This window comes from Fistularia commersonii, chromosome 19 (genome assembly GCF_037954325.1).
Source record: "Fistularia commersonii isolate RoL2024-O1a breed Wild chromosome 19, RoL_Fcom_v1.0, whole genome shotgun sequence".
Classification (NCBI taxonomy): domain Eukaryota; kingdom Metazoa; phylum Chordata; class Actinopteri; order Syngnathiformes; family Fistulariidae; genus Fistularia; species Fistularia commersonii.
Window position 1 is genome coordinate 13,293,045 of NC_141302.1, and position 26,481 is coordinate 13,319,525.

General features: G+C 44.3%; 2 protein-coding genes across 3 annotated transcripts; both read left to right on the forward strand.

The window, feature by feature from the left end:
* Positions 1-8,813: 8,813 nt before the first annotated feature.
* Positions 8,814-12,398, forward strand: LOC147223805 (uncharacterized). Its single transcript, XM_086166446.1, has 2 exons — positions 8,814-9,139; positions 11,178-12,398. The coding sequence occupies exons 1-2, from the start codon at positions 8,854-8,856 to the stop codon at positions 11,591-11,593; spliced, it is 702 nt and encodes a 233-aa protein (XP_086022572.1). The 5' UTR covers positions 8,814-8,853; the 3' UTR covers positions 11,594-12,398.
* Positions 12,399-13,541: 1,143 nt separating this feature from the next.
* sh3tc1 (SH3 domain and tetratricopeptide repeats 1) lies at positions 13,542-26,216 on the forward strand. Of its 2 annotated transcripts, XM_086166067.1 has the most exons (20): positions 13,542-13,565; positions 13,967-14,026; positions 14,108-14,170; positions 16,756-16,880; positions 17,112-17,217; positions 17,620-17,760; positions 18,436-18,634; positions 18,770-18,846; positions 19,457-19,652; positions 19,781-19,911; positions 20,416-20,448; positions 20,545-21,894; positions 21,979-22,119; positions 22,204-22,425; positions 22,983-23,163; positions 23,327-23,477; positions 23,718-23,840; positions 24,808-24,958; positions 25,404-25,600; positions 25,874-26,216. In XM_086166067.1, the coding sequence occupies exons 1-20, from the start codon at positions 13,544-13,546 to the stop codon at positions 26,105-26,107; spliced, it is 3,903 nt and encodes a 1,300-aa protein (XP_086022193.1). In that variant the 5' UTR covers positions 13,542-13,543; the 3' UTR covers positions 26,108-26,216. The 2 variants fall into 2 exon arrangements, with proteins under 2 accessions (XP_086022193.1, XP_086022194.1); XM_086166068.1 differs by lacking the exons at positions 25,404-25,600; positions 25,874-26,216 and adding an exon at positions 25,221-25,397.
* The last annotated feature ends 265 nt before the right edge of the window (positions 26,217-26,481 follow it).

The following is a 26,481-nucleotide window of genomic DNA, read 5'->3' on the forward strand; positions in this document are numbered from 1 at the left end:
TTTTGCCTGAGGTGAGGTTTAACCTTGTCAATCAAAGGGCCACATACAGAGACATTCAACTTTTCTTTCTCTTATTCACATCAAGGGACCATTTGGCATCTTCAGTTGGTCAACTTTTTGGAGTGTAAAAGAACCCGGAAGGAACCCATGCAGTATCGGGACATTCTCACTTGAGTCCAAAATGTTTGCATTGGTAGGTCTGGTAACTAGATGAGATATTTCAGTGAAACCAAAGTGAAGGTCCTTTTGCACTTTGCCTTTTGACTTAAACACAATTTTACACGCAATTCTAAAGAACATGCTGTTGTTGTTTTGTGGGGTGGCTCGGTTTATAGCAGGGGTGTCAAACTAATTTCTCATCGCGGGCCACATACGGCCTAGGTAGATGTCAAGTGGGCCGGACCATTAAAATAATAGCATACTCAGCAATAAATGACCAAAATATCATGTCTTTCCTCTGTTTTGGTGTAAAGAAGTACAAGGACATAAGGAAAATGTTGGAATTTAATGAACAATCCTTTTACAAAACATTTCATGAAACACCTCACACTTCCTTAGACAAAAGTGCAATTTACTTTTATCATTCACATGTATGCATTGCAATCATGTGATCCCACTGATCTTGCAAAGGCACAAAACTTTAACAAGTAATTGGTATTGAAAAACATAGTAATGCACTTTAAGATTAAATGAGACATATAAAGAAAGGGATTTTTAAACTATTTACACATGTGCATATAAAATCTAAACTGAATCCCTGCCTACACGCTCCGAAAAAAAAAAGAGTGCTATTAAATGTGTAAGGAAGAAAGTATTTACCTGTCCTGTAAATGTGTAAACTTCATACATGAAACATAAATACATATACAATACATACTGAAAACGCATGGAGTTGCATGAACAGTAGAATTCCACCATACTCTTTAGTAGTGAACCTGGTGAATAAAATTAAATTGCACATTTTCGCTAGCAATTAGCTAGCTGGCTTTTACCAGCTGCGTCACTGATTTCTCGGCTATGGGTGAAAGTGAACCGCTGTTTCCTCAGACCCGCCAGCAATTCGTTGATCTTATCTCTTCTCAGTTGTCTTTGCAAGCTGTCATATTTTTCGCGGTGATGAGTCTCGTAGTGGCGCCGTATATTATATTCCTTAAATACCGAAACTTGTTGCAAACACGCCAAGCACAAAGGTTTCCCGTGCGTCTCCGTAAATAAATAGGACACTCTTTATCTACTTTTCTCTGTTTTGATAACGACATTTTGGCTAATGAGGGAGTAGCGGGGAGGTAGAGAACGGGGTAGAACAACGTCATAACAAGCAGCAGGTGGTACATTGATAACGTCTGCTGATTGGTCCGTCTCAGTGATGCGGTTGTCGTCTACTCTGACAAAATAGTGCGCCCCCTCGCGGAAAAGTCTCGAATTGCATTTAATCCAAAAAATTAAATCCTTGTCTTTTATGCATTTTTTCACTTTCAAATTATCCTGCGGGCCTGGTCGAACACCCTTGCGGGCCGGTTCCGGCCCGCGGGCCGTATGTTTGACACCCCTGGTTTATAGCAATGCTAATTCCATTCCTGGTTTGACTCCAGTAGAATAACAGTGGTTCTATATTAGTGTGCTGTGAGAGATCATCAGTTGTGCTGTGGAAAAATGCCCACTTTCACCTAAATGGTCCAAAAAATATTTATTCAATACAAGTAACGTGTCTTTGTACGCCTATCTATGTGGGCAGAATGCAGTGACAGGTAGAACAATTAAATTCCCTTCCACTAGATCACCACAGGCGGTGAATGAACCTGTACTCAGTCAGGACCCTCTGGTCCAGAAGAACATTCTGACCCGAATGAGGGCCCAACTATAGTGGTGGTCAGAAGAAAGTAAAAAAAAAGTGAGTTTGAAACAATACAATGAAAGTAGATTACGTTTGGATTCACTTTTACAGAGGAACCAACCGAGCAGACTCCGTTCTGCCTGGTGTACAGGAAAAAGCCGCCCCACAGTGCCATGGTTCGAAACGCCATCGCCAAACACCCTTTACTTCAAGATAAGAACATGGGCTATTTTGTTCATCTGTGTAAACAGATTAAGAAACAGACAGTGTTGTTGAACATCACCAAGACAAGTGAGAGAGCTCTGAAAGTTAGCTACAAAATTGAACTCATCGCTAAATCCAAAGAGCCACAAACGGTGGCAGAGACATTAATACTACCTGCCTGCAAAACCATCGTGGAAGAAATGCTCGGCCTTGTTAAAGAAATAGCCCAAGACTGCAGTTTAATTCTGTTCCATTGTTGTTTTTGACATTTATTTAGTGGTGTGCCATGTGACTTTTCTAATGTCAAATATGTACCTTGGCTCAAAAACGGTTGGGAAACACTGCAGTCCACTAAATAGTCCGTAGATGTGAATGAGAGGGAGGATGGTCGATTGACAGGGTACTCTTGCTACACTTTCAATCCATCAAAATATCCGCTATTATTATCCTCAACTATTTTCATGTCAATGCCCGAGACAAGTTCTGAAACTCTGAAACTGGGGGAGAGGTCAAATAGATCTACTCCTGCTGACAGGTTGCTACTAGAGACAATGTATGACGGGTCTGACTGAAGCCTCGGTAACGTGTTAACTTGCCATTTTTGACTTGCCGGTTTTCAGTCACTGTTTTCAACATGTTCGACATGCAGACACCAACATTTTGAAAATTATCTCTTTGCACACAATACCAAAGAAAACATCGATTACACTGCAGTACATGTGCCAGGCCGGTAGCTGATGGTGAGATTTTGTGATGAAGAAAGATAGTTGGCGATAGTTGATAGTTGTGATGGCGAGATAGTTATTGCTTGTTGTGACGCTGAACTACAACTAGGGTAAACTCCAAGAGACTGTAGGCTGAAAGTCATGCCAGTCCAAGTACTCTGGACTACTCTGGAGTCTACCATTTCGGTTATGGTTGACTGTCCGGCACATGGAACTAACTATGACCTTGTGTGCGGGAACATTTTAAAAGACTTTTGTTTGCCCTGTCTCCATGGAGATGGAGACAGAGGTATCCTTCTACACGTGTGGATGGACAGCCACGACGCAAATTTTCACCCAAAACTGCGATCGTGCAAACAAAGACAAGTCACCATGGTGACGCAAAATTAATTATATGATTGACATGTTGCAAAGAATACCCTGCTATTGTTTATTTCTAGTGGGTTTGGAGTAGAATCACTCCGAACATTGGCGTCTTTACTGGAGATGAGTTTTTATTTCTACACCAGAGTTAAAGGACCTCCAAGTATAAAATGGTATTGAGCACAAGCCAAGCCACATCGAACCTTCGCCTCATTTTTCATCAGTCACCCATCATCCTCACTTACGTGATAACAGATTGCCCCAGTTTCTAAGTTGTGGGAAAGGATGTTACCCCGCCACATTCCGGCGGCATTCGTCTTTAAGCGTTGGCCCCGTGCAGAGAGCACTCGTGCCGAGGAGCACCTTGTAATCAGGCGTGTTGTGGCACGACACCACGGACAATAGCTGCGTCTCAGATTGTGCTCAAAGAGCGGCATGCGAAAACAGAAAAAGTAACCGCTTTGGTGGTAAAAGGAAAACACTGTGAGATTGTACAGGTCCAGTCCAGTATCAGGATTAAAATGTGTATGAAAGAAGTCATCTGCATGTGTGCTGGAAGTTGTGTGTGTGTGTGTGTGTGTGTGGGTGTGTGGGCGGGGGGGGGTCCCTTGTGAAGCTCCCTGAAGGTCCTGTCAATGTTTGCAGTTGATCCTTTTCCTGTTTTGGCAAGGCTTCATGTTACAATGCTAAATAATATCAAGTCAACTGGAAGCATCCTGGGAAGACAGCGTGTTTCCTGTCCAGTCTGGTTCTCTGGATTTAGACTAGATGACCTAGATGATTAGAGACCATCAATCTCAGCAGACATTTGCCATGTTTTATTTCTTAACAAACAATGGTTCGGGCTAAAAAAGATTCGGAACAATCATATGTTGCTCATAAGTATTTGGTGATGTAGCTGATACACCACATGACAGCAACAAAGTAGAGTTGTCCTGAGCCTTTACCCGAGAAGCTTATACCCTCCACTGTCAATCTGGCCATTAATTTCAGTAAAATTGGCAAAGAACCCTATCTGGCTCTCATTCTTTGCCTCCAAACAAAAGCCACGGGCAAATCAAGTATGAGGGGTTCCGGAGTCTCAGACTGCAAAACAAGTTTGTTTACCCATCATTTCCAGGGGAGTCAGATGTCAGTGGCATGAATTAATCTGTCCTCTAGCAACACATTGAGTCACGAATAACAATAAGTGAGTTTCATGCCTGACATTGCTATCATGTGCATAGAAACAGTCAAGAACCTGAAGCAGAAGGAGGTGTGTCTATCCTGTGTTTTTCAACCGAGATGTACTGATAGCAAAAGGTGAAAATCCTCAGGTATGATTGGTGAACTGCTTCTAGAATGACAATGTAACAGCACCAGCTTTGCTATGTGCTCGTACTTGAACGGATCCACGATTTTTTCAGCCTGCGGTCGCCATGCATCTTCAAGCTGCTTCAAAACAGCAGGTGGCCAATGGTGTAATGGGATAAGTACAAAGTACAGAGGAGGTCATGCGCAGGAGGAGGAATGTGCACAAATGCAAGGAAACAAAGGTAGCTTTCAAAATAAAAGGTTTGGCTGCTTAAAAAAGAACAAGGAGAATGATGCAGAGGTTGTACCAGACAAGGAGGGGTGACAATATGAGGGCAGTAAATAAAAACATGGCTTAAAACACAAGCAACTGTATTTGAAAACAGGAAATTGGCATAGTGGACAAGTCACGATAGACAAAAGAAGCAGGAAACACTCTTCAAAGTAAAAGAGGATACATTTGGAAAATCATGATGGAAGCTATAATGCTAGGAGAACAACAATGGTGCACTTTGTTGTCAAGACCACACAAACCAAGACCAAGACCATTCATACACATACTGTACATACTGTATATGGAAGTTAGCTCTTGTCCAAGCCAGCTCTCCGAGCTTTGCCTTACAGAACTTACACTCTGCCAAGTCGTTTTCAAGTAAGAGCAAAGGTGCACAGGTCATCATCCCTTTTTGTTTATACAATCATGTTTAAATATAAATCAGTTGTGACAGAGTCACTTTGTTCAATGCTTAGACCCTCAAAGAGTTTTCAGATCCATCCCAAGACCATCCTCAAGTAGGACACCACTGGCTTTTTGGTGTGACCACAAGCACCGTCTATAAAAGTACCTCAACAGCAAACTCATTCACGGGTAAGCGTTTTTTGAAAAATAGTCAACGCCCTTCATTCCCCAGGTCTGCAGTGTACATGGTTCTTCCCTGATGGTTCTGCCTAGCGAACACACCGATGCCAGTGTTGAAGAGGCATGGGGATGGACTTGTTTATCTTGAATACCTGATTAAGGATCACGCACTACGTGATTGGACCCCTTCTACTAGAGCCACAGTTTGGAGGGTAAACAAACATAGAGGACGAACAGCTCGCTGTCACTGCTGTTAGAGCAGCAATCTGGTCTTTCCTTCATTACTGTAAACCAATTTGCTTCATCTACCTACTCCCTCCATAGTGGTTCATCATCTCTGTTTTGATTTTTCCAGCCAAATCCTGTCTTCTGAGGCTACTTCCTGTGTTCTGCCTCCTCTTTTCCATTGGCTATTGGTGGCGTGTGTTAGTAGTCAGGTTGGTGATCAGCAAACACTAGCTTATTGTCGGTTCAAAAATTCAAACATACTTGACTGACAACAACTGAGGTCGGGTTTATTCCCCTCACACTTTAACAGGTTTCTGTCCATGACTAGCCACACCCATTGTCCTCAACTTGTCTGGTGCTAACTCTGCTCGACTTGAGAATCCTTGGTAAAATTTGGTAAAACATCTGGCGATGTGTCCTCAGCTTTTGGTTGTAACAGAATTCACCGTAGCCTTTTTTACATCCTTTTTCAAGGGTTATTTAAATGTCTTTTGGATGGTCAAGAAAAATGTATGGATATTATAACTAACTGTCTGATTTGGGGTTGTAGCTGAGACTGGAGGATAACTGGATCAGTGTAGATACTTGACTTGTGTATTTTAGGAACCCTGACAAGGAGGAGGTATGAAGAATCTCTTCCCAGATCCAGGGAAGTTCTTGACACATTGTATGAATCCTGTCTGAATTTCTAGTTTTGGGAGTCGACTGCAGCTTTGTTAACAACAGTTCTTCCTGTCAATCAAAACAGTCACATTCACCAGGTGAACTCAGAACATGTCACCGTTCCAAACTTAACTAATATAGTGTGATGGGTAAAAACTAACAGTTCAACTGTATACTTATCAAAATCTTCTTGTCGTGACACCTGGACTTGAACTTCACTTGAGGATGGTTCGTCCCTCATCTGTGAGGTTTGTTCTTTTCAGAACTGAACAAGTTCTGAACCAAACGCATGCAGGAGGTTCATCGGAGACCCTACATTGTCCAGATGTGAGAATGAGAGCGTGAATGGTTGTACGTCTCTATACGTGACCCTGTGATTGATCGAGGGTGAACCCCGCCCCTCTTGCCCCATGACCGATCCAGGTCTGTTTCTACTCCAACCACTATATTTGCACAGAATAGTCCCCTCGCCTCCCGGAGTCTTGGTTTAAGTACTCCTATACCAGCTGTTTCGACCAACCTGCCATCTAGGAATTCCGACCCCAGCTGTCTCGCCAAGCAAGGGGAAGACTGTGGAAACTTCCTGCTGTTCAAGGACAGAATTCGTCTCTCCTCACCTCTCTCTCTTCCCTGGTAACGTCGGAGAATCATATCAGGACAAAACACAAGGAGGGGACACAGCTGGGAACGTCTGCCCCAGACCCAGACCCAATAATAACGGGGTCCATGGCAGCAGTGCAATTTTAAAAACAAACAAGTCAACCTGCCAGAAAACAAAGGGTCTGGCAAACAACATCTGGCTGGCGGGTCCAGAAAGTTGTGAGAACTGCATCTATTGTCTCAGAAAACTTATCAGTTAATGCACACCGGAAGTGATAATGTCTTCAAAATACCCTCTTGCACCAATGTGGGGTAACTTGAACTGGGCTGAAAGATGAATGAGTTACAGACTGTGATGAAAAGCAGAGATTAGTCACAGGAAACAAACACCCAGAAGCGAGTGGTGGAGGGGGAAAATAAATTAAGGAGAAAGATCCCCAGCGGGGATCACAAAGGCACAAGCGAACATGTCTTTACCTGATCTGGCGCCTCCTCTGCTACTTCTTCCGTTTCCCTCTGCCCTCCGCTACTTCCAAGAACGACTGCCTCATCGACAGAATCTGCCTCACCCCCTCCACCTCTTCACTTCAATCTCCACCCCCGGATGAGTGAGCCAGAGTGAGAGAGAGAGATACTGAATGCAGGAAGAGAAAAAATGGGGAGACTCCCCCCCCCCCCTGGATCGGCGCAGGGAGTGGAGAGGCCGACACCGGCCGCCCAGATCAAAGTTCCAAGAGAGGAGCCAGGTGGTTGAGAAGAACAGCTTTGTCATTACTGACCTGGAACCAGCCGAGATAAAAGGCTGAAATGTTTAGTAATGAAAGGCAAGACATCATCTGCGTAAGGACAGACCCTGCTGTGGATTGTAAATCTGTATCTGAGCCAGTTCCTCCCTCTCCAGGCCACAGGAATCAGATAGATGATCTGAATCTGGACCAGTAGCAGTCCCCTACCGAACTGGATCAAGCAGCATCGTGACAAGTTAGCTAGCTCACGCACCCGCTTCTTTTTTGGCTTGAACAAACGAACAAACTTCACAGTTTTTAATTTGAGCTGACTCACCTCTGTGCTCCATTTTAAGCTCCTGACACATTCGCTTCATCCGGTATTCTGATACTGAGCGATAAGACAAAGGTGCACCCAATTGCAAGGTTGGCCATTTGATTCCCGGGTCCTCGTATCTGCACGCCAAATTATCCATGGGATGATGGTTTGGTTAGCGCCTTGCATGGCAGCTTGCAATTTCAATCATACTCACTCACTGAGTTATTCACTCACTCAAGCACTAAATCAGAACGTCTTTGTCCAGTTATTGGTTCTGATTATTAGCACTAGCCTTAGCATTAGCTACCTGTCCAGCTACATTACCAACTGCCAGCTATTGTCATTATTATTACGTCTTTAGTAGCCTCCTCACACTTGTATCTTCCCCTGCTCCACTCTCTCGCTCTCTCTCTCTTTCGTCCCTTTGCAACTGGTTAAAGGAGATGGCCGTCGACCTCAAGTCGACCTCAAGTCGACCTCAAGTCGGCTTCTGAAGAGGACCTTCTCCATAGAAAGACCTTCAGATAACATCTGCTGGGATTTTGAAGGGTTGCTGTAGCTCAGTTGGAAGAGCAGGTGTCTCTCCAGTTTTGGGTTCCATCCTCTACCTTGGACGAGGACCAACTCCCAGCGGTCTGGCTGGCGCCTTGCATAGCAGTCCCAGATCCAGTGTAGAAGCACTTTGGCACTACAAGGTGATGAAGGCATTTTTTTTTTCATAGAAAACGTGGACGTCAAATACAGATTCTGCGCTGAAATCTGATTTTTGTGCCCGGTCGGTGCGGGTTCTGCTCCTCGTCTTTTCTAGACCGTTCTCAGGTATTGTAAGGAGCACTGTTTTTTCACTCCGCCGAATGATTTTTCGAGTCAGCGGGTCTTCCCCGGCGATTCATTAAGCTAAAGCATGGCGGGAGCGCCGCTCATTCCAGAAAGGAACATTCCTCAGGCTTCATTAAATCTGGGCAGCCCCTGCAGTTTAAGCAGACTGGGGGGAAGAAGAGACGCCGCGAAGGTTAGGAGCTGAAACATCTTAGTACAGAATGCTCCGAGGGGCCTGTTTGGGAGTTTTCGGTGTCCTGCTGGTCGTGCTGCTGCTGTGCTCCGTCACAGGGCTACTGACGGTGGACCGCCGCCGCGTCGCAGAGGACGACCAGGAGCTCGGTAAAGCCATCCTGGAGATGCTTCACATCGACAAGGTGTCTGCTCGACACAAAGCCAAGCCGCATCCCTACATGCGGAGGATCTACCAGCGCCTGGATTCGGTGGAGGCTCAAGAGTTGGTGGGGTCGGATGGAACTCTGGTCCAGAGTTTTCGGAGTGTTGAGGGTAGGAATTTAAAAAAAACTAAAGTTCCTGTAATTTGTAAGACGTTTATTGCATATTTAAATGAACGTGAGCTTAAATTTCGACTCAAGCGGAGAAAAAAGCAGTTGTTTAAACCCTGAGTGCCATCACTTTTTCAGCCTGTGTGTTACTTTCAAATGATCTACCTACGTTAAAATGCAAAACATGTATTTATTCATAAATCTGTAAATCGGCATGCTCAATGACTACAGTTTGGCACCACTGATGCTAGTTGCCGCTGCCACAAAGCGTTATCTAACTGCTGAAATACTCTGACCAGATCAGACAGATCGAAACCTGTGCTATTTGTGCCTGATAAAGAAAGCAAAATAGGAAACTGACTTTACATCCTTTCACATGTCATGTATGAAAATGTAGCTCCACATTTCCGCTCTTGGGAACGGTGATGGTCAATCGACAGATGTTGTTGTGTACAGATGTGTTCTTAGAATGTGACATTGTTGAAAAAATTGTGGTTGTGGAAGTGGTACATTTACAGCTTCTTACTCGGTGTGGCTCCCCCACTTATTTTTATATCCTGTAAGTTTAGTGTAAATGAACTGTAGGTTAGCCAGATGACACGTAGCTTGCTAGTTTTGCAGTATCTGGTACCAATGAAAGAGCACGTGTGGTGTGATGACTCGCAGGCTCTATCCTGTTTTTTGTTTTTTTTTTGTTCTACCATCACTACCTTGGCCATCCACTAGTAGGTTGCGATTGACGTCTTGGGAAATGCTGTTTTAAAATAGAATTTGGGAAAGCAAAGTCTCATTGAGGACTTTTTGTGAGGCTGAAAACTGGGAGTGACTTGGGGTAAGAAGTACTTCTGCTGTTAAATGTGCATTGGGGAAGTTGTCTTTAAATGTGAAAACAATTGTCAAATCATATTCTTTTTCTTTTCTCTTTGCAATTCAAAAATCAATAACCTCAGGCACTGTTCCACTGTTGCCTTAGCGATAGCGTCACCGGAGAATGTAAGGTTTTTATCACCACTGTGTTGCAGTATCTTGGATACTCTACGGGGTGTTTGTAAAGTAGATATGTGGTCACATGAGTGTCATCATCCATCACCAGACCCCAAGCCATTGTCATCTGTTAAGGGGGTTTTTCTTGGTTCTGCTGACAGTTAATAAGGCAGTGACTCCATCTGTGGGTGAGATGAATTGCTTTCAGACTTTTTCACCCCTTCACCATCACATCTCAAAGAACTCTTAGAGCCCGACCAACTGGTCAGTTCTCTGCGCGCCAAGGGCTACTCATGGTTCCCTTGGTCTCTGAAAGCACAGCAGGTGCTTGAGCATACAAGTACCGAGCTCCTCTCTTGCGAAGACATCTTCCAATCTCCACCCTGAGCGTGGACACCATCCCTTTGTTTAAGATTAAGTTGGAAACCTTTCGATTTGAGAAAGCTTGTAGTTAGCATTAGCATAGAGACCAGTAACACTCCCATTGGCTTACTCTGCTAAGGGACAGGACTCATGATAGGGACCTAATTTCTTCTCCCACATCCTTGGTCATCGCTTGATCTACTGAAGAGTCTCACCAGGCATCTACCAGTTTTATTTATTTTATGAATATTAGAGTTATTAAAGTATCATTTCAGCTATTAGCATGTCGCTGTTAGCGCCACTTGTATTCGTACCAATAGATCCATCTGGGTTCCGTCCCCCTGCCTCTATCCTCCTCTTACTTTCTATATTTGTGTCTCTTCCCATCTCTTTCAACTCTTACCATTCAGTCTGACCTCACGGGGCGGGTGGTTTAAGTTGGAGTCAAGGCATCAAATTATGAGATTTTCATCATTTAGTCACCTTTGTCTCCATGAGTAAGGGTCTGAGCGGGGACAGTGATGATGTAACTAACCAGAAATCATGTCGAAAGTCTCGTATTGAAGGACCCTGTGATATAGACGCTTTATAGTACAAGTTTTGCCCTGATGGGGCAACTCGTGTCCCAGCCTCGGGTTTGTAGTCGTGTCTTATGAGCTCCCCTGAGATTCTCATATGTTTGCATCCTCTAGGTCCGCACCAGGCGTCCTCGGGTTGGATCTGGTTCAACGTCAGCGGGCTGAGCCCGTCCATGTCGGGGGCGGAGCTGGTGCTGTTCAGGAAGACCCTCCACCCGCGTCCCCTTAGCATGACAGTTGCCCTCCACAGTGTGCTCGTGTCCCGGGGCGCACCGAGGGAGAGCGCGGCATTGGAGGAGAGGCCCCTCATCCTGAACCAGAGGCCGCCGTCCGGATACGACGTGTTCAACGTTTCGGCCATCCTGGCGGTGGCGCCCCTGGAGGCGGTGGGCTTCCAGCTCCGCTACACCGACGAGAGCGGCAGCCTGGTCCTCCACGAAGCCCTGACGCAGCGCATGTACTGCCTGAGCAGGGGCGCTCTCAGCGAGCCCTTACTGGTGACCTACCGGATACGTTCTCTCCAGATCTGACCACTGCCATCCACTTCTGTATCCTTCCACCACAGCCTCCCCTAATATAGACCCCCGGATCCATCCCCGTCAGGTCTGGGGAAAAAAAAGCAAATAACCAACTAAATACAATTGATAGAAATCGCTAAATGAAAAGGTGCTTGCTTTTAAACCTCTAGGTGGAGCTAATGAGCTAAATATAGCCAGTCATAGGTTTACACGGACACACACATGCACACTACAGATTAAACCTCGAAAACACAGCATAATAAAGTAAAATTGATTAAGATAATTTATAAATTGATCTAAAAGCGATCAGATTCAAACAACCTACAAACAGATTCTGCAAGAAATGATCCGGCAATGATAACTTGTTTTTCTCAATGGAAAAACTCACTCACTTTCCATTCTCTCTCCCAAAGAGGAACTTCCACATCTTCACCTCCGCTACTTCCAGCTCCTCTCAGGTTAAATGATACCAAACCATTAATTAAACAAATACATGTTAATATAACCTAAAAAATAGTATTAAAATTATCATTGGAAATAATTGCATGCCTTAATTGGCAATTTAGTTTCTCATTTGTTTATCATTAGAGCGGTCCGCTGTCAATCACAGGGCCATGTGACTGACACAAGGGCCACTTGATAGCCTTAACCTTAACCTTGACAGTTTATATTTTATTGTATTTCTTATTCTCCCTCCTTCCTACTATTATCTATTATTGTTATGTTTTTCTTGAAACTTTGGCACAACAATTTCCTTCAGGATAAATAAAGCTGTTCTTATCTTATCTTATCTTATCTTATCTTATCTTATCTTATCTTATCTTATCTTATCTTATCTTATCTTATCTTATCTTATCTTATGTGTGGAGACGTCCAAGAATTTATTCTAAAAATTGCTTCAAAACATTTTTTTAGAAGCTTTTTATCAATCAAAGAAAAAGGCCTTTTTTTAAAATCAAACGGGTATGAGAGCCAGAATAGGATCCTGAAATGGATTTAAAGATTACAATCTGGGACTATGCTTCATTGCTAGAAAGGGGGGAAATCAATTATATATGTGTTTAACTGTAATAAGCAGTTATTACGCCGTCATTGGACCTGGATTCACAAATTGCTTTTTTTCTTGAAGTAAAACAACATGCAGGCTCTGTGCAATGCTGACAGAGTACTTTGTGTGTACTCTGTAATACTACTTGACACCCCCATTTGGATTTCTGCTGGATACACTCATATTCGTCGTTCTCCTGCAGAGAAACCCGGAGGTTCTGAACAGGAAAGGGACTGCTGAGTGTGTTCCTGGATGTCGAGGGGGTTGGGATGACCTGACCCCCCCAAACTGACAGGAAAACAAGACGGGAGAAACATGCAGTGTGTGTGCGTGGGTGTTTAGAAAAGAATATTATGTGTTTTATGAAGGTTTTATTGTCCTGGAATGAATAAAACTCTGGTCAGGGGACGACCGCTGGTTTATTTGCTCCTTGTCTGATTATTAACTTGACAAGTACTATTTATTTAGAAGAAAGTGATGACAGAAGACCAACATAAAATAAACCAAAAAAATCACAATACGAGCTGGCATTTTCCTCGGGTGAATTAATAATAAACAAGTCATCGATGAACGTCAAAGCAAACATTATAGTTACTCTGACAAGGAAAAGCTCAACGTCAAGTTAGCTGAAAACACACAAGATGTAGTTACTTTAAATTTCAAAATAAAAGTATGCTCCTTAATCACGACAGAGCTAATTGTGCAAAGAAAACTGATATGGTTTAAAATGCACGTATGCTATTATAATAAACCTATTTTATTATATTTAAGACAAAAATGCGATTTAAAGAAGTTTTGGCGGACTTGAGTTGAATATTGAACTTTTATTTTGAAAAACCAAAGCGTCATCGGAAGTTTTTTGCGCTTTACTCAAGCGGTGAGAGGTCGTCGCCCTCAGAGGGGTGAGATTCACCATGACAGAGAGAAGCGGGACAGGTAGGACACTAAAATAACAATATAAGAATAGATTATAATGATTCAAAATGAGCCTGAATTGTTTTAGAATAATTAAAAATCACAAAATAATACAGTGAGCTATTAAATGTTATTTTTGGGGGGGTTACATGTTTGTGGGATTTAAAGGAGAACTTTTTATGAAATAAATGTCCAGAACTATCTTAGAATGAAATAAAATAAAATGGGCACATGCGGTATTTTGCCTCACAACGCCCTCGGATATCTATGTGTCTGAATGCATGTGAATGGATCAAAATACTTCAAATTAATGGGAAAAAAAAGCATTACTTTGCATTATTGAGGTGTCCTTCGGTTTCCCTGGAGATGCCCGAAGATGAAATTTTTAACATAAATGACATAATGCTCTATCTGTGGACCAGACAGCGCCTGCGGTCCGGCCCAGGGCGCAGAGGGACTGGACGGTAGTTCTGGAGACCAAGGTGCCTCCTCCGGACGCTAACACTCCGTTGTTGAGGGTGTTTGTGATTTTTCACATAATTGTGTGTGTTTGTGTCGAACAGGTGGGGTTTTCAGAGAAGCCAGTGGCCTGGAAGAAACTCTCTCTGAGGAGGTCGTGCCCAAAGGTCAGTCATCTTTGTTGCCCATGATGGATTTAAGAGTCATTGCTGTGAGATTGACAGACTGCACCAAATGTCACTCATTTCTATTTATCCTCTATCCATCCTTCAAGTATTCACAGTTGCCTTAAAGGCCTTTAAAAGTACGCTGGATAAAACGGATAAAAAATTAAATGAGCACAATCAAAAGGTTAAATGATGTTTCCTGAATTTTTACACAGTTAAAACACAGTTTTTATAGTTATTACACAGTTATAACACAGTCACAAGACACCCGGGAGATTCTTTACCCATAATTCATCCTTTGAATTTAGATTTTTTTTTGCGAGAACACATCAGACCGCGGACAGCCGTCATGTGAGAGAAGGTTTATTCATATGAAGGTTTATTCATTCACCCGCGGAGTCACTGATTAATCTCCCGGCTTGCTGGGTGTCAGCTGACGATATATCTTAGTGTCACTCAGAATCCGCTCAGGCTTTCAGTCATCATTTGGGAACTATGAAGTTAAAGTTAAATCTTGCATCTTCCTTGCTGAACTGCGGCTGATTTGTTTCCTGGCTGACCCTCCTCACCGTTATCCTCCTTGTTAACTCTCAAAGTCACTCATTCTTCATCGTCACTGCTTCAAAAGTTAGAATTTGGGCAATCACATCAGAAAGGCAAAATGTCATTTATTTTTTTATTTTTATTTTTTTCATCTTTTTTAATTTAATCTTTTTTGCTCAGTTTCAAATTTCACTCAACAGCAGTTTATCTTAAAATCAAAGTCAATTATTATTATTATTATTATTATTATTATTATTATTATTATTATTATTATTATTATATGTCTCCTATTATTATTGAATTAAGAGTTTTAGTTACTATTAACCCTCATATTGTGTTAAGGGTCAATTTGACCCATTGGGTCAATGGGTGAAATGGGTCAAATTGACCCTTAACATAATATGAGGGTTAATAATAGTAACTTTAATATTAATAACTATTCATCATAGTTAATAATATTATTAATTATTAAATTAATAGTACTATTATCCATCTTCTGCTGCTTATCCGGGGTTGGGTTGTGGGGGCAGCAGCCAAAGCAGAGGCCAAGACTTCCCTTTCCTCGGTCACTTGGTCCAGCTCTTCTTTAGGGATCCAAAGGCATACCCTGGCCGGCCACGAGACATCGTCCCTCTATTTTGCCCTGGGTCCTCCCTGTGGCCTCCCCCCAGTTGGACCTCACCAGGAAGGTGTCCAGGAGGCATCCTTATCTCTAGGGGAAAGCCCAGACACTCTATGGGCAAAACCCATTTTGGTCACTTGGATCTGTGACCTTGTTTTTTCAGCCTGTGAGGGTAGGAATGTAGATCGACCGGTAAAAATCTTCACCAACAAAGACCAGCGCAGGATCTGCCTCACCGAACTTTCGCTCAATCCTTCTCTCACTCGTGAGCAAGACCCGGAGATACTTGAACTCGTCCACTGGAGGCAGGACCTCTTCCCCTGGTACTGGTCATACAAGGACCACACAGCCCGTTTTACAGGGATCATTTTCCCTACAGGGGAACTGCCTTTTCCAGGTTCACAAACGCATGTAGACTGGTCGGGCAAACGCCCATACACTCCTCTCCAGCACTGCCGAATAGACTTTTCCCTGGAGGCTGAGGAGTGAGATCCCCCTGTAGTTGGAGCACACCCCTCGATCCCCCTTTTTAGAGACGCCCAGACTTCCCAGACGCACTGCCCCCACCTTCCATGCGATGTTGCAGAGGCGTCTCAGCCAGGACAGCCCCACAACATCTTGATGTCAGCAGCCCCACCCATCCCCACTGAACACAGTGTTGACAGTATACTGCTTCTGCCTCCTAAGATGCCAGGTGGTGAACCAGAATCTCTTTTGGGGCTTCTGGAAGTCATTTTCCATGGCCTCACCAAACTCCTCTCATACATGAGCCATGTGCCACTTTGCCTGTCAGCTGTTATCTGTCTCTGCAGCCCTAGAGGCCAAAAAAGCTTGGTAGGACTCCCTCTTCAGCTTGTTGGCAACCCTCATCACAGGGGTCCACTACCGGGTTTGGGGGTTACCACCCCAGTAGACTCCAACCACCTTAGAGCAACAGCTCTAGTCTGACACCTTGACAATGGAGGAATTGAACATGGTCTGCTCGGACTCAATGACCCCTGTCTGCCTCAGGATGTGGTTGAAGCTCTGCTGGAGGTTGGGGTTAAAACTTTCTGACAGGGGACCCTGCTGGACATTCCCAACAGACTCTCTGTTGGGAAATAATAATTATCAAAATAAAACTTGAAATAAAATGACTAGCGTGACAACAAAAATGGCAGTAATGATTATAATAATTGTGATGATGACGATGATATCGATAACAATATTAGCAATAACAATATTAGCAATAACAATATTAGCGATACGAGCAATATTAGCAATACGAGTACATCTACTACTACTACTACATCTACTACTACTGATAAAACTCATAACAATAATGGTATGATAATAATGATAAAAATAATAATAACAATAACAATACCATTAAATATAAAAATAATGATGATGATAATGATGATGGTGTGTTTATTTCCAGCCCTGCTGCTGATGCTGGACATGGTTCAGGGTCCTGATAGACTTCCTGCAGATGAAGAGTGGCAGGAGTGGCTCAGAGGAAAACTGCGCCTCCTGCAGGCTGACAGCAGCGACAGTCCACTCAGGGTACGTCAAAAACCTTCCCGTAACGAGATAAAATCATATGGTTATTTGAGAAAGTGCATTAATCAGGATGTACCATTTTGCAAACAGTATCCAGAATTGTGTTTTTGTGATGTATTTTTACTCACAGAAGGTTGATAATTGTGTGTATCTGTGTGGGTGTGTGTGCCTGTGTGCATGTGTGTGTGTGTGTGTGTGTGTGTGTGTGTGTGTGTGTGTGTGTATTTTGCGCAGGAGTTTCCAGCTCACCTGGCCTCAATCAGCAGCGAAAACAAGGAGATTTTGGTGACCTTCAAGACCTTTGAGGATACATGGCACTTCATGACATACCACGCGCTTGGTCAGTTTGGAAGCCAGCTTTGGCCATTAACCTCACATACACAGACACATACACATACACGCGCGCCTCAGAAAAGCATCATGGGATAGAAAAAGTATGAGACAAGTCAAACTTCTTCAATCGCTCACCAGTTGCCTTTGACAGCTAGCTTGTTGCCTTTCCTCAACAGCAAGGTGGTTGTGTTTTTCAGGGCATCTCACCATTACAGAAGGACAAGCTAACTAGATACAGCCATGTTTTTGTGCATAAAACACCTGCGTGACTGAATTAGAGCTTTGCTGCTGCATTTCCTGCCCTGCTCGGGCATTGCCTCACAGATTTAAAGAGGTGCTATACACCTAGTTTGTTAGGTGGTCGTTTCCATTGTACAAATGAGCTCTGATTGGATTCGCTCCCCTCCAGGTTTCCTGGGTCCCTGTATGGAGAGTCTGCTATTGGACGAGAAGTCCTGGCTCAGGGCCGTGGAGAAAGATGTTGGCATCGAGGTATCTGTCAAGGAGGAAACTCTTCAGCTTCTCTACTCAAGCATCCTCATGCAGGAAGGTGGGTGGGCTTCGAGACGTGTGGTCGTCAACTTTAACAGCATCCAAGCCAGGGGCGGGCAAACTACGGCCCGCGGGCCACATCCGGCCCGTCGGTGTTTTTAATCTGGCCCGCCAAAGATTGGTACAGAATTCATACTTGATGTGAATGATTGAACGTGGGAGCTGAAGCAGGAAATTATTTCATTTTTGGAGCTACTTGAGAACACTTGAGAATTTGTCCACAGAAAAGGCTAAATCACAAAGCCATTTTGTGTCATTCAGCTCAGGAATACTGACACGTATGAACGAGCTGGACGTGAATATACAAGGGAAAACCTGGTTTGTGCATTAAATGCAAGCAAACGTCAGAGCCTTCAAAACCAAGCAGGTTTTATTGTCAAAGCAAATGTCAGACAAGTTTGATATGTACTGTTAACAAATGAGTGCCTTTTTTTTTTTATATGTATCATATCTTGTGCTGTCCCGGCCCGTCTGTAGAATTTCAAAAGTCGATTCGGCGCCTGAGACTAAAAGTTTGCCCGCCCCTGATCTAAGCACTCGATTGATTTTTCACCGCACAGGGAAACTCGTTTCTACACTGTACATGTACCAATCAACGCTTTGAATCTTGAATCGTGGACAAGAAGTTTTAATTTTTGGATTTCTGAATGAATGATATTGCACATATCCTCAGGGTCATTCTTTGCCAGCTGCAGTACCGACCAGATGTTCGACAGCTCCACCTCTGGAGGAGACCTGTACCTGGAGCAAGGAGACGTGGCCCAGTTTGAACCTCCCTTCCTAGGTTCGGGATGGACCGTCCTCTGTTTGGCTGACGGAAGACGTGGTACCGCCCCCAAGCCACTGCTAGAGCCTGTCCATCCCTTCCATCAGTGAGTCAAAGTAGTGCCATAAGCAGTACTTTGTTAGTACTACCTCTTATATGCATACAGTCGTGAGTACTTCCAACAGCTAGATTGCACTACGGTTTGGTTTTCTTTGCAGTCACATGATCCATCTGCCTGCAGGTGGTTTCTCAAGTCCTGTGCAGAGAGCATCCTGGTTGGTGATGGAAAACCTGCCTGTAACTTCCCCCTGCTGTTCGGTGAGTGGATAACATTACAGTTCTACTACCTCCCAAGATCCCTAACAAAGTCAGACCACTTGCAGCAACCAAACCCAAGTGGAGCCGGTGTTTACTTTCAAGCAGAATTGATATTCTGTAATATTTCTGGTGGATGAACAGACTCGGAATCAGTACCAAGAAAATCCGATGCTTAATGAAAAGCAGTTTCACACTGGAGTGATATGAAAATGTGTAGAAATGGAGTGAAATCTGCGTGAAAATGTTCAAATGCAAATTACCTGATCAGACCATTCATCATGGATCGTGCAAGATTATCCAGAATAGAAAAAGGATTTCATCGGTCAGATCTACATATTACAGAGGGGGTGTTCCTATGTGCCAATGTTAAGTGCTAAATTTGGCTTCATTTTTGGAGCAGACATTCCCCCCCTTTTTTCGATCTTTTTGTTGGGTACTAGCTAATCATTAAGGTCATATTAAAAGTATTATTGCACCAAATCAGGAACATTGAAGCGTAAGCTTTACAACAGGAGATTCCAGAGCTTATAGCCCTTGGGTCCAAAGTTGGGACCGGAAAGAACGATCAATTAAAATTCCTTTCTAAATAATAAATAATTCACTCTTCCAGCCAGAGGAACTTGTGAGGCCATCGAAGAGCATCCCGCTAAGGGTTCAGACGAGCTCAGCATGGCGCCCGGTGATCGAATCAGCATCGTGGGACTGCTGGTCCCGTGTTTTGATTGGTTCGCAGGGCTAAAGGAAGGAACGGGAGAAGTGGGCCTGGTCAGGACAAAGCTGGTCAAACCCTGCAACGATGCTCATGTGTGAGTAGATCCCATCTTTCCACCAAGCAAACAAAGTTGAGCCGTATCTTCAAATATATTTATGTATAAATGTGTAAAATTTGTTGACCCATCATACCTTTAGACTTATATCTGTTACTCTGTTCCAGCGCAGCAAACATTCTTCTGGATGAAGAGGAGGGTTCTTTTTTCAGCCTCAGAGAGGAGAAGGTCATTGAGGAGACCACAGCTTTCTTGAAGAGGAAATGTGAAAATGACACCAGTCACAGTTACAAACTAGGTAGGATTTTGCAATTGTCAGAAACAAGTCCTCTAGTCTCAGTATTCAATCAACTCAGCCCCATTTTTTGGTATTCGGCAGCTCAATGTCACACAGGTCATGCATATACGTGATATATTTCACCTCCATCACTTCAGAACAGGGATTTTAGTGGCACAGATCAGATTTTATCTTCTTCCTCTTGTCGTGTCCATGAAATGGAGCGCTCGGCTTGCTGTCCCTGCTCAAGTTACATAACTGTAAACTCAGACTCCTAGAACCATAGTGAAAATTTCAGATGACGGAAGAAGCGTGCTCCTTTTGATTTCCCAGCTGGGCTCCTGTAACTGGGAACCAGCCGTTCAAATCCCCTCTGTGCATCCACGGGTCGCTATCAGGGTTACGCTTCATCCATTCAAAGTTAGGACTTGCAAGGGATCTATCCCAAAATGGTTGATTTGAAATGAAGCCATATCTATAAATGTCGAATTGTGTGATGTCCTTTCCTGTGTCGCTGAATCATAGACATCATCCTGGATCCAGAGGTGATAAAGTCTGGTAAGTTCTGTTTCTTAGAATCAACATATATCTAATGGCTCGGTGCTGTTGCAAGAAACCCAGCCTCTTGATTTCAACGCTTATCTTCTCACGCAGACGGTTCTGCAAGCAAAGCTGATGTTCTTTCATCTGACTTGAAAAGAAACATACAGAGGATTCTGGACCAAGCAAGAGATGTACCTTTGCAGGCTGAGACCAGGACATCAGTTCAGGAGCACCCAGTTGACCCTCCTGAACCTGTGAACCCTCCCCGTTTTACTGTCAAGCCAGTTGTACAAGAAAACAGCAACCCAGAGGACTTCATTCTACTTCTGGCATTCCTAGAAGGAAAAGACTACAAGGTGGAGTTCGGGGCCCTGTATCACAGGAACCCTGAACTTCTTGTCTCCACCTTCACCGGCCACTCAGATGAGGATGATTTGATAGCCTTCCTTGGTGTTGCCCGGGAAACTGCAAGGAAAAAGGGTCTCTTTTGGTCTCAAACTCGCTCGTGCTATTTGCTGGGTAAGCTGAGTGCCCGCAGGTCAAAGTTCAGCCAAGCCCGGGTTTACTTTGAAGAGGCTCTAAGTTTACCACAGGAAAGCTTCACAGACCTGCGACTGCTCGCTAGCATCTACTCCAACCTGGCCGCCATTTATCTTTTGCAGAAAAACACAGAGAGTTTCTTTGCTATGAGAGACCGACTGGTCGCTTTGTTGATGGGGATCCCGTACTGCTTGGAGTTCTTGACGGACAGTGCTACTCTCAAATACATCTTGAAGAAAGCTATTCTATCCCATAACAGCATGGCTGAGGCACGGGCTTGTTTTCTCCTGGCAAAGCACCACTGGATACGTGCCGAAACTTCCAGAGCTGTTCCGTATATTGAAAGACTCCTTGTTCTTTGCGTTGAAGGTGAGGGAACGAGGTACATTTCACCGAGCCATGGATACCTGACGCTAGGGAGGCTCTACGGTGAAATGAGCCTCCAACTGCTCAGCGTCAGCTCTGCCAGGAGAGCGTGTTTGCATCACTCTGCCAGTCTAACGGAGGTCCTCAGCTCTGTCGCTCTTGTGGCAAGCAGTGTCCAGAGGCTGAAAGGGATCCCCGAGGAAGAAGAATGTCTACCGGCTCAAACGGCTCCATATTTGCAAGTATCGTTGTCCTTCATTGGGACACCTGGAGGAGGCAGCAACATATTCTATGTGCTGAAGCACCAAGTGACACTTTGCCTTTGTCAGTTGTTCTACAAGCAGTGTATGGTTGGAAATGCCGTCCAACACCTCCAGACTCTCATAGGTGACAGTCCATCCTCACAGTTGCCCCACATTTCGGCCAAAGAAATCAAGAGCGCCCTCATTTGGCTGGCATGGCTTCATCTCAACAACAACCAGCCAGCTGCTGCTCTGGAAATTCTGGATTCCATCCTCGCCACCATGCCAGAGCACTGCACATCTCCTTTGGAAGGTCGGTATAGAAAGTAAGTGATGAGGTACAGGGCTTTTCGTAATTGCGTTATGATGTCTTTATTAAATGTCGTTTCACGCACAGGTTTGATCCTCAACATGCGTGGCATTACTCTGCGGTGTACAAGTGACCTGCGGGGGGCAGCAGAAAGCTACCGGGCGGCCCTCGACATCTGCCAGGAGAACGAGGACCAGGCGAACTGTGCCGTGGCTCAGGCGAACCTCGGTAACACCGAGCACGCTGCAGCACCCTAGATGGGTTTATTTTAACGCTCTGATCTGGTGTGTATGAATTCCGATCTTCACGAAGGGCTGCTGTGTCTGAAGGCGGGAGCTAAAGGTCTGGCTCAGAGGCATCTTCATGAGGCAGTGCAGCTCTTCTCCCTGCTGGACCGCGAGGGGCACGAGGAGAGTTTCGTGAAGGTGCTGCTGCAGCTCGGGCAGCTCTACGTGAAGCAGCGGCAGCTGGACTCGGGGAAGGGTTGCTACGAGTGGGCCCTGCTGCTGGCCATCCACTACGACCTGCCCCAGTGTACTGCACTCACACTCAGAACAAACATACACTGCTCAAAAAAATAAAGGGAACACTTAAAAAAACACATCCTAGATCTAAATGAATGAAATATTCTTATGAAATACTTTGCTCTTTACACAGTTGAATGTGCTGACAACAAAATCACACAGGAATGATCAATGGAAATCAATTGTATCAACCCATGGAGGTCTGATTAGGAATCACGCTCAAAATTAAAGTGTAAAAACACAACTCCAGGCTGATCCAACTTTGATGTAATGTCCTTAAAACAAGTCAAAATGAATCTGTGTTGTTTCCTGAGTGGACACTATGATTTCACAGAAGTGTGATTGACTTGGAGTTACATTGTGTTGTTCAAGTGTTCCCTTTATTTTTTTGAGCAGTATATTTATCATACCCTAAAAGAGGGAACTGAATCTTGTGTGCTGACATCTTTAATCTCCAAAGAGAACACGATTATTATTGGGGAAAATGTTTAGCCCCATTCTCCTTGTCAATAACTGTCATTAAATGTTGTTGATCATGTTTGTTTTTCACACATTGATCATCTGCAGGCCAGCTGGAAGCTACGCAACACCTGAGCCTCCTTTACAGCTGTGAGAGTCCCGATCTGGTCCAGTGCATGGTCTACCGCCAGCACCAGGTCCAGCTGCTGCACCACTCTGGGGATCGAGGGCAAGAAGGTGCTACTCTGGAGGCTCTCAGCCAGCTTTACTTGTCTCTGGGCACACACAGGTTTGTCCTTTTACATTGTCTTAAAGAATTTAGATTTTGGTTGGTTACGTCCAACGTCCATACTGGAAACAACATGAGGTTTTAGAGCGTCCACTTAGGTAGGATAGGTCAATGTTTCCTTTCACGCAAATCCCAAAGTTTCTGGCCGCGGTGTCTGTTTCAGAGCTTATCGGGCGGCACTCGACTTCACCAAGAGCAGTTTAGGTGTTTACATCGATCTGGGCTGCAGGGAAAAGGAGGCGTACGGCTGGTTGGAGGCGGGGAAGATCTACCACCTGCTGGGCCAGACAGAGCTGGTGGATCTTTACCTGCAGGTCTGACATTACAAGGATCCACGTGTCCTTTTCCTTTGCTTGTGGAACTGGTTGTTGTCAAGTGAATCACACTTTGGTGGTTGACCATAAATTCTGACCATAATTCTGGCTAATTTAGCAAAACTATGTGGTGACATTGTCGCAATCTATAACCATAAGGTCAACTTGAATGTGATGACTGCAACTAGATGCGGGAGGCAAAGATCGAGCACCCGATTCAAGCTCCCCCCTGCTTTCTAGGCCGCTCAAGATGTGGCTCAGAGTTTAGGAGACAACGGCTTCATCATGGCACTCCTGGAAGCAGCCGGGGACGTTTTCTTCAACAGCAGCCACGACCGTGATAAAGCCATCACCTTCTACAAGGTACTGCTGATCTTTTGAAACATCTTAAGCCATGGATGCAAAAAATAAAATCGAATTTCAAGTTTATGTCTATGCACTTTGGGGTCCCGAAAGCAAAATCAGACTTCTGGTGCATGCATATAGTTCCCAATGTTTGAACTGTTAGTTCCCTTCATTTTAATACCTTCTCTGGTATTTAGAAGTGACTGGCACAAAGGTTTAAAATCAGGACAGTTAAACCAATATTAGCTGGGTTGCAACTTTCAATTCATTGTTTTTACCAACTTCTTAATCGAGAATGTGCCTGAGCCCAACTTTGAAGATGTCGAGGACTTATCATTTACATGTTCATATCTGTCCCAATCTAGAGCAGTTCCTTTTCTACCAGTTAAATGTTCAAGTACCTGTAATAAATCATCAGTGTTGTCAAATGTAGCACTCAGATCGAACAAGACAAGTAAAGAGATAATAGCATTCATTAATTCATTCAGCCATTACAAGTGCCAATTGTCTGCAGTCAGAGTCATGCTAAGGCTGGAGCCTATCCCCGCTTTTATTGGACAAGAGGCAGGGTTGTCCAGTCAACCAGAGGGTCACATTAAGAGAACTTCCACCATTCACTGTCTCATTCACTTTTCTTGGCAATTAGGGTTCTCCAATTAACCTCCTGCTTGCTTCGGACACATTAGCAATAGCAATAAACAATGGCAGTTAGCCTCAATTTCAAGTGAGCATTTCCTCGATTACCATTATGCTCGGGAATAGAGCTACAAATATATTTACCCGGATTTAGTTGTTGAACATCAGCTATAGATTAAACTGTGGATTTTTGAGGATCCTATTAGTAGTCTGCTAGCTGTGTCTTGGAGGTTCATATTAGCATTAGCAAAGGATTTCAGTGCAAAAATAAGTTCTCTGCAGGGACAAGGAATGCTGCACTGATGAAAATGAATGTCGTAAGTGAATGAAAACCCCCTTGTGTTTGAAGGACCGAGCTCTGCCCATCGCCGTGAGGAGCAGCAGCGTGTCCGCCAAGCTGAGGCTGTGTAACAAGCTGACTGAGCTGTTGCTGAGTCTCAAACTTTACGGGGAGGCGGTGGAATTCGGTCAGACCGTCCTGGACATCTGCATCACTCTGGGTAGGAGCGACACAATGAGCTGTGGCTATTCTGCAAATAATTATTAAGCATGATTAAGCGATATTCCAAAAAAAAAAAATGAGTCTCTTGAAGTTGTTGCTGTATTTGCTTTGTTTTGCCTGAATTTTCTCAAGAATACAAGAATTTATCCAAACTACTCCCTTCAGTGGTTGCCACTGTCAAAAATGCCTTCATCTAACCCTCTCCCCCCTACCAACTAACTTCCTGTCCTCTTTCCCGCCATCCGTAAACCTCCTCTCAGGTCTTCCTCTAGACCTCCTGCTTGCAGCTCCAACCTCAGCATCCTTCTACCCAGATCTTCACCACCCCCCCTTCTGTCCATGTCCAAACCATCCCAGTCTGTCTTTATCTCAAAAAAACACAGGTGTTTAGGTTTAAAGATTCATATCAATGCCCTCCACCCGTCGCTTGCGTCTCGCCCCAGGTGAGCGCCTGAACGAGCGGGTAGCCTGCCACCGCCTGGCCTCCCTCTACCACCATCTGCAGCAGTTTGAACTGGCTGAGCACTTCTACCTGAAGGCCCTGGCTCTGTGTCCGGCACCGCTGCAGTTTGACGAGGAGGCGCTTTACTACGCCAGGGTTTATCAGACGCTGGGCGATATCATCTTCTATGACCTAAAGGTGCGACACGCAGCTGCTTCACTCGAGACTCTAAAGTGTTTATGTGAATGGTTGTTCTTTATATCTCTATAGTATGTTGATGTGCGGTGAGGACCATGGCTTGTGAAGCACGCCTACCATGAGGCAGGGGAACTGCGTGCCTCACTTTTTTTTATGTAGCCGGTACAAATATTGATCAAATAGGACAATAACATCGGTGTGACCGGGAGAGGGAGTCGGAAAATGTTTTCACAGTGGTTTTTTTGGAATTCTTCTTCTGCGTGGTATCTACAGGACCCCTTTGACGCCGCAGGCTACTATCATCTGGCTCTGGCCGCTGCAATGGATGTGGGAAACAAGCATTCGCAGCTGCACCTGTGCACCCGTCTCGCCACCATCTACCACAACTTCCTCACAGACCGAGAACTCTCCCTGTTCTTCTATAAGAGGGCACGGGCTCTGGCCGCAGAGCTCAACCTGCGGAGGGTCAACATCTCCCTGCATCAGTCACGTCTCTCAGCCTCGTAGAGCGGCGACGGAGGATGCTGTTTCATGAAGAAAGCAGCTTGATGAGCAAATGTTTAAAAATGGTGCAGAAACAAAATTAAAGACATGCTTTGAAGATACCGCTGATTCCAAAGTAATTGTGCTGTCAGGGTTTTTTGTTTTGGAAATACACGCATTACGATGAAGCTACATTGGAATAAAAACATTAAATATCAAAAGCAGTGAAAGTGAAACCTCTGCAAAATCTGAGCAGGATTTTAAAGTCGCCAACAGGACTTATAGTCGCCAACCTATGGTGTAGTAATCCAGTAAACCACACAAGACCCCCAGAACACCCATGTTCCCTGACATAGCTAACCGCCACAATCGATGTGGGTTTGAATGATAATATAAAA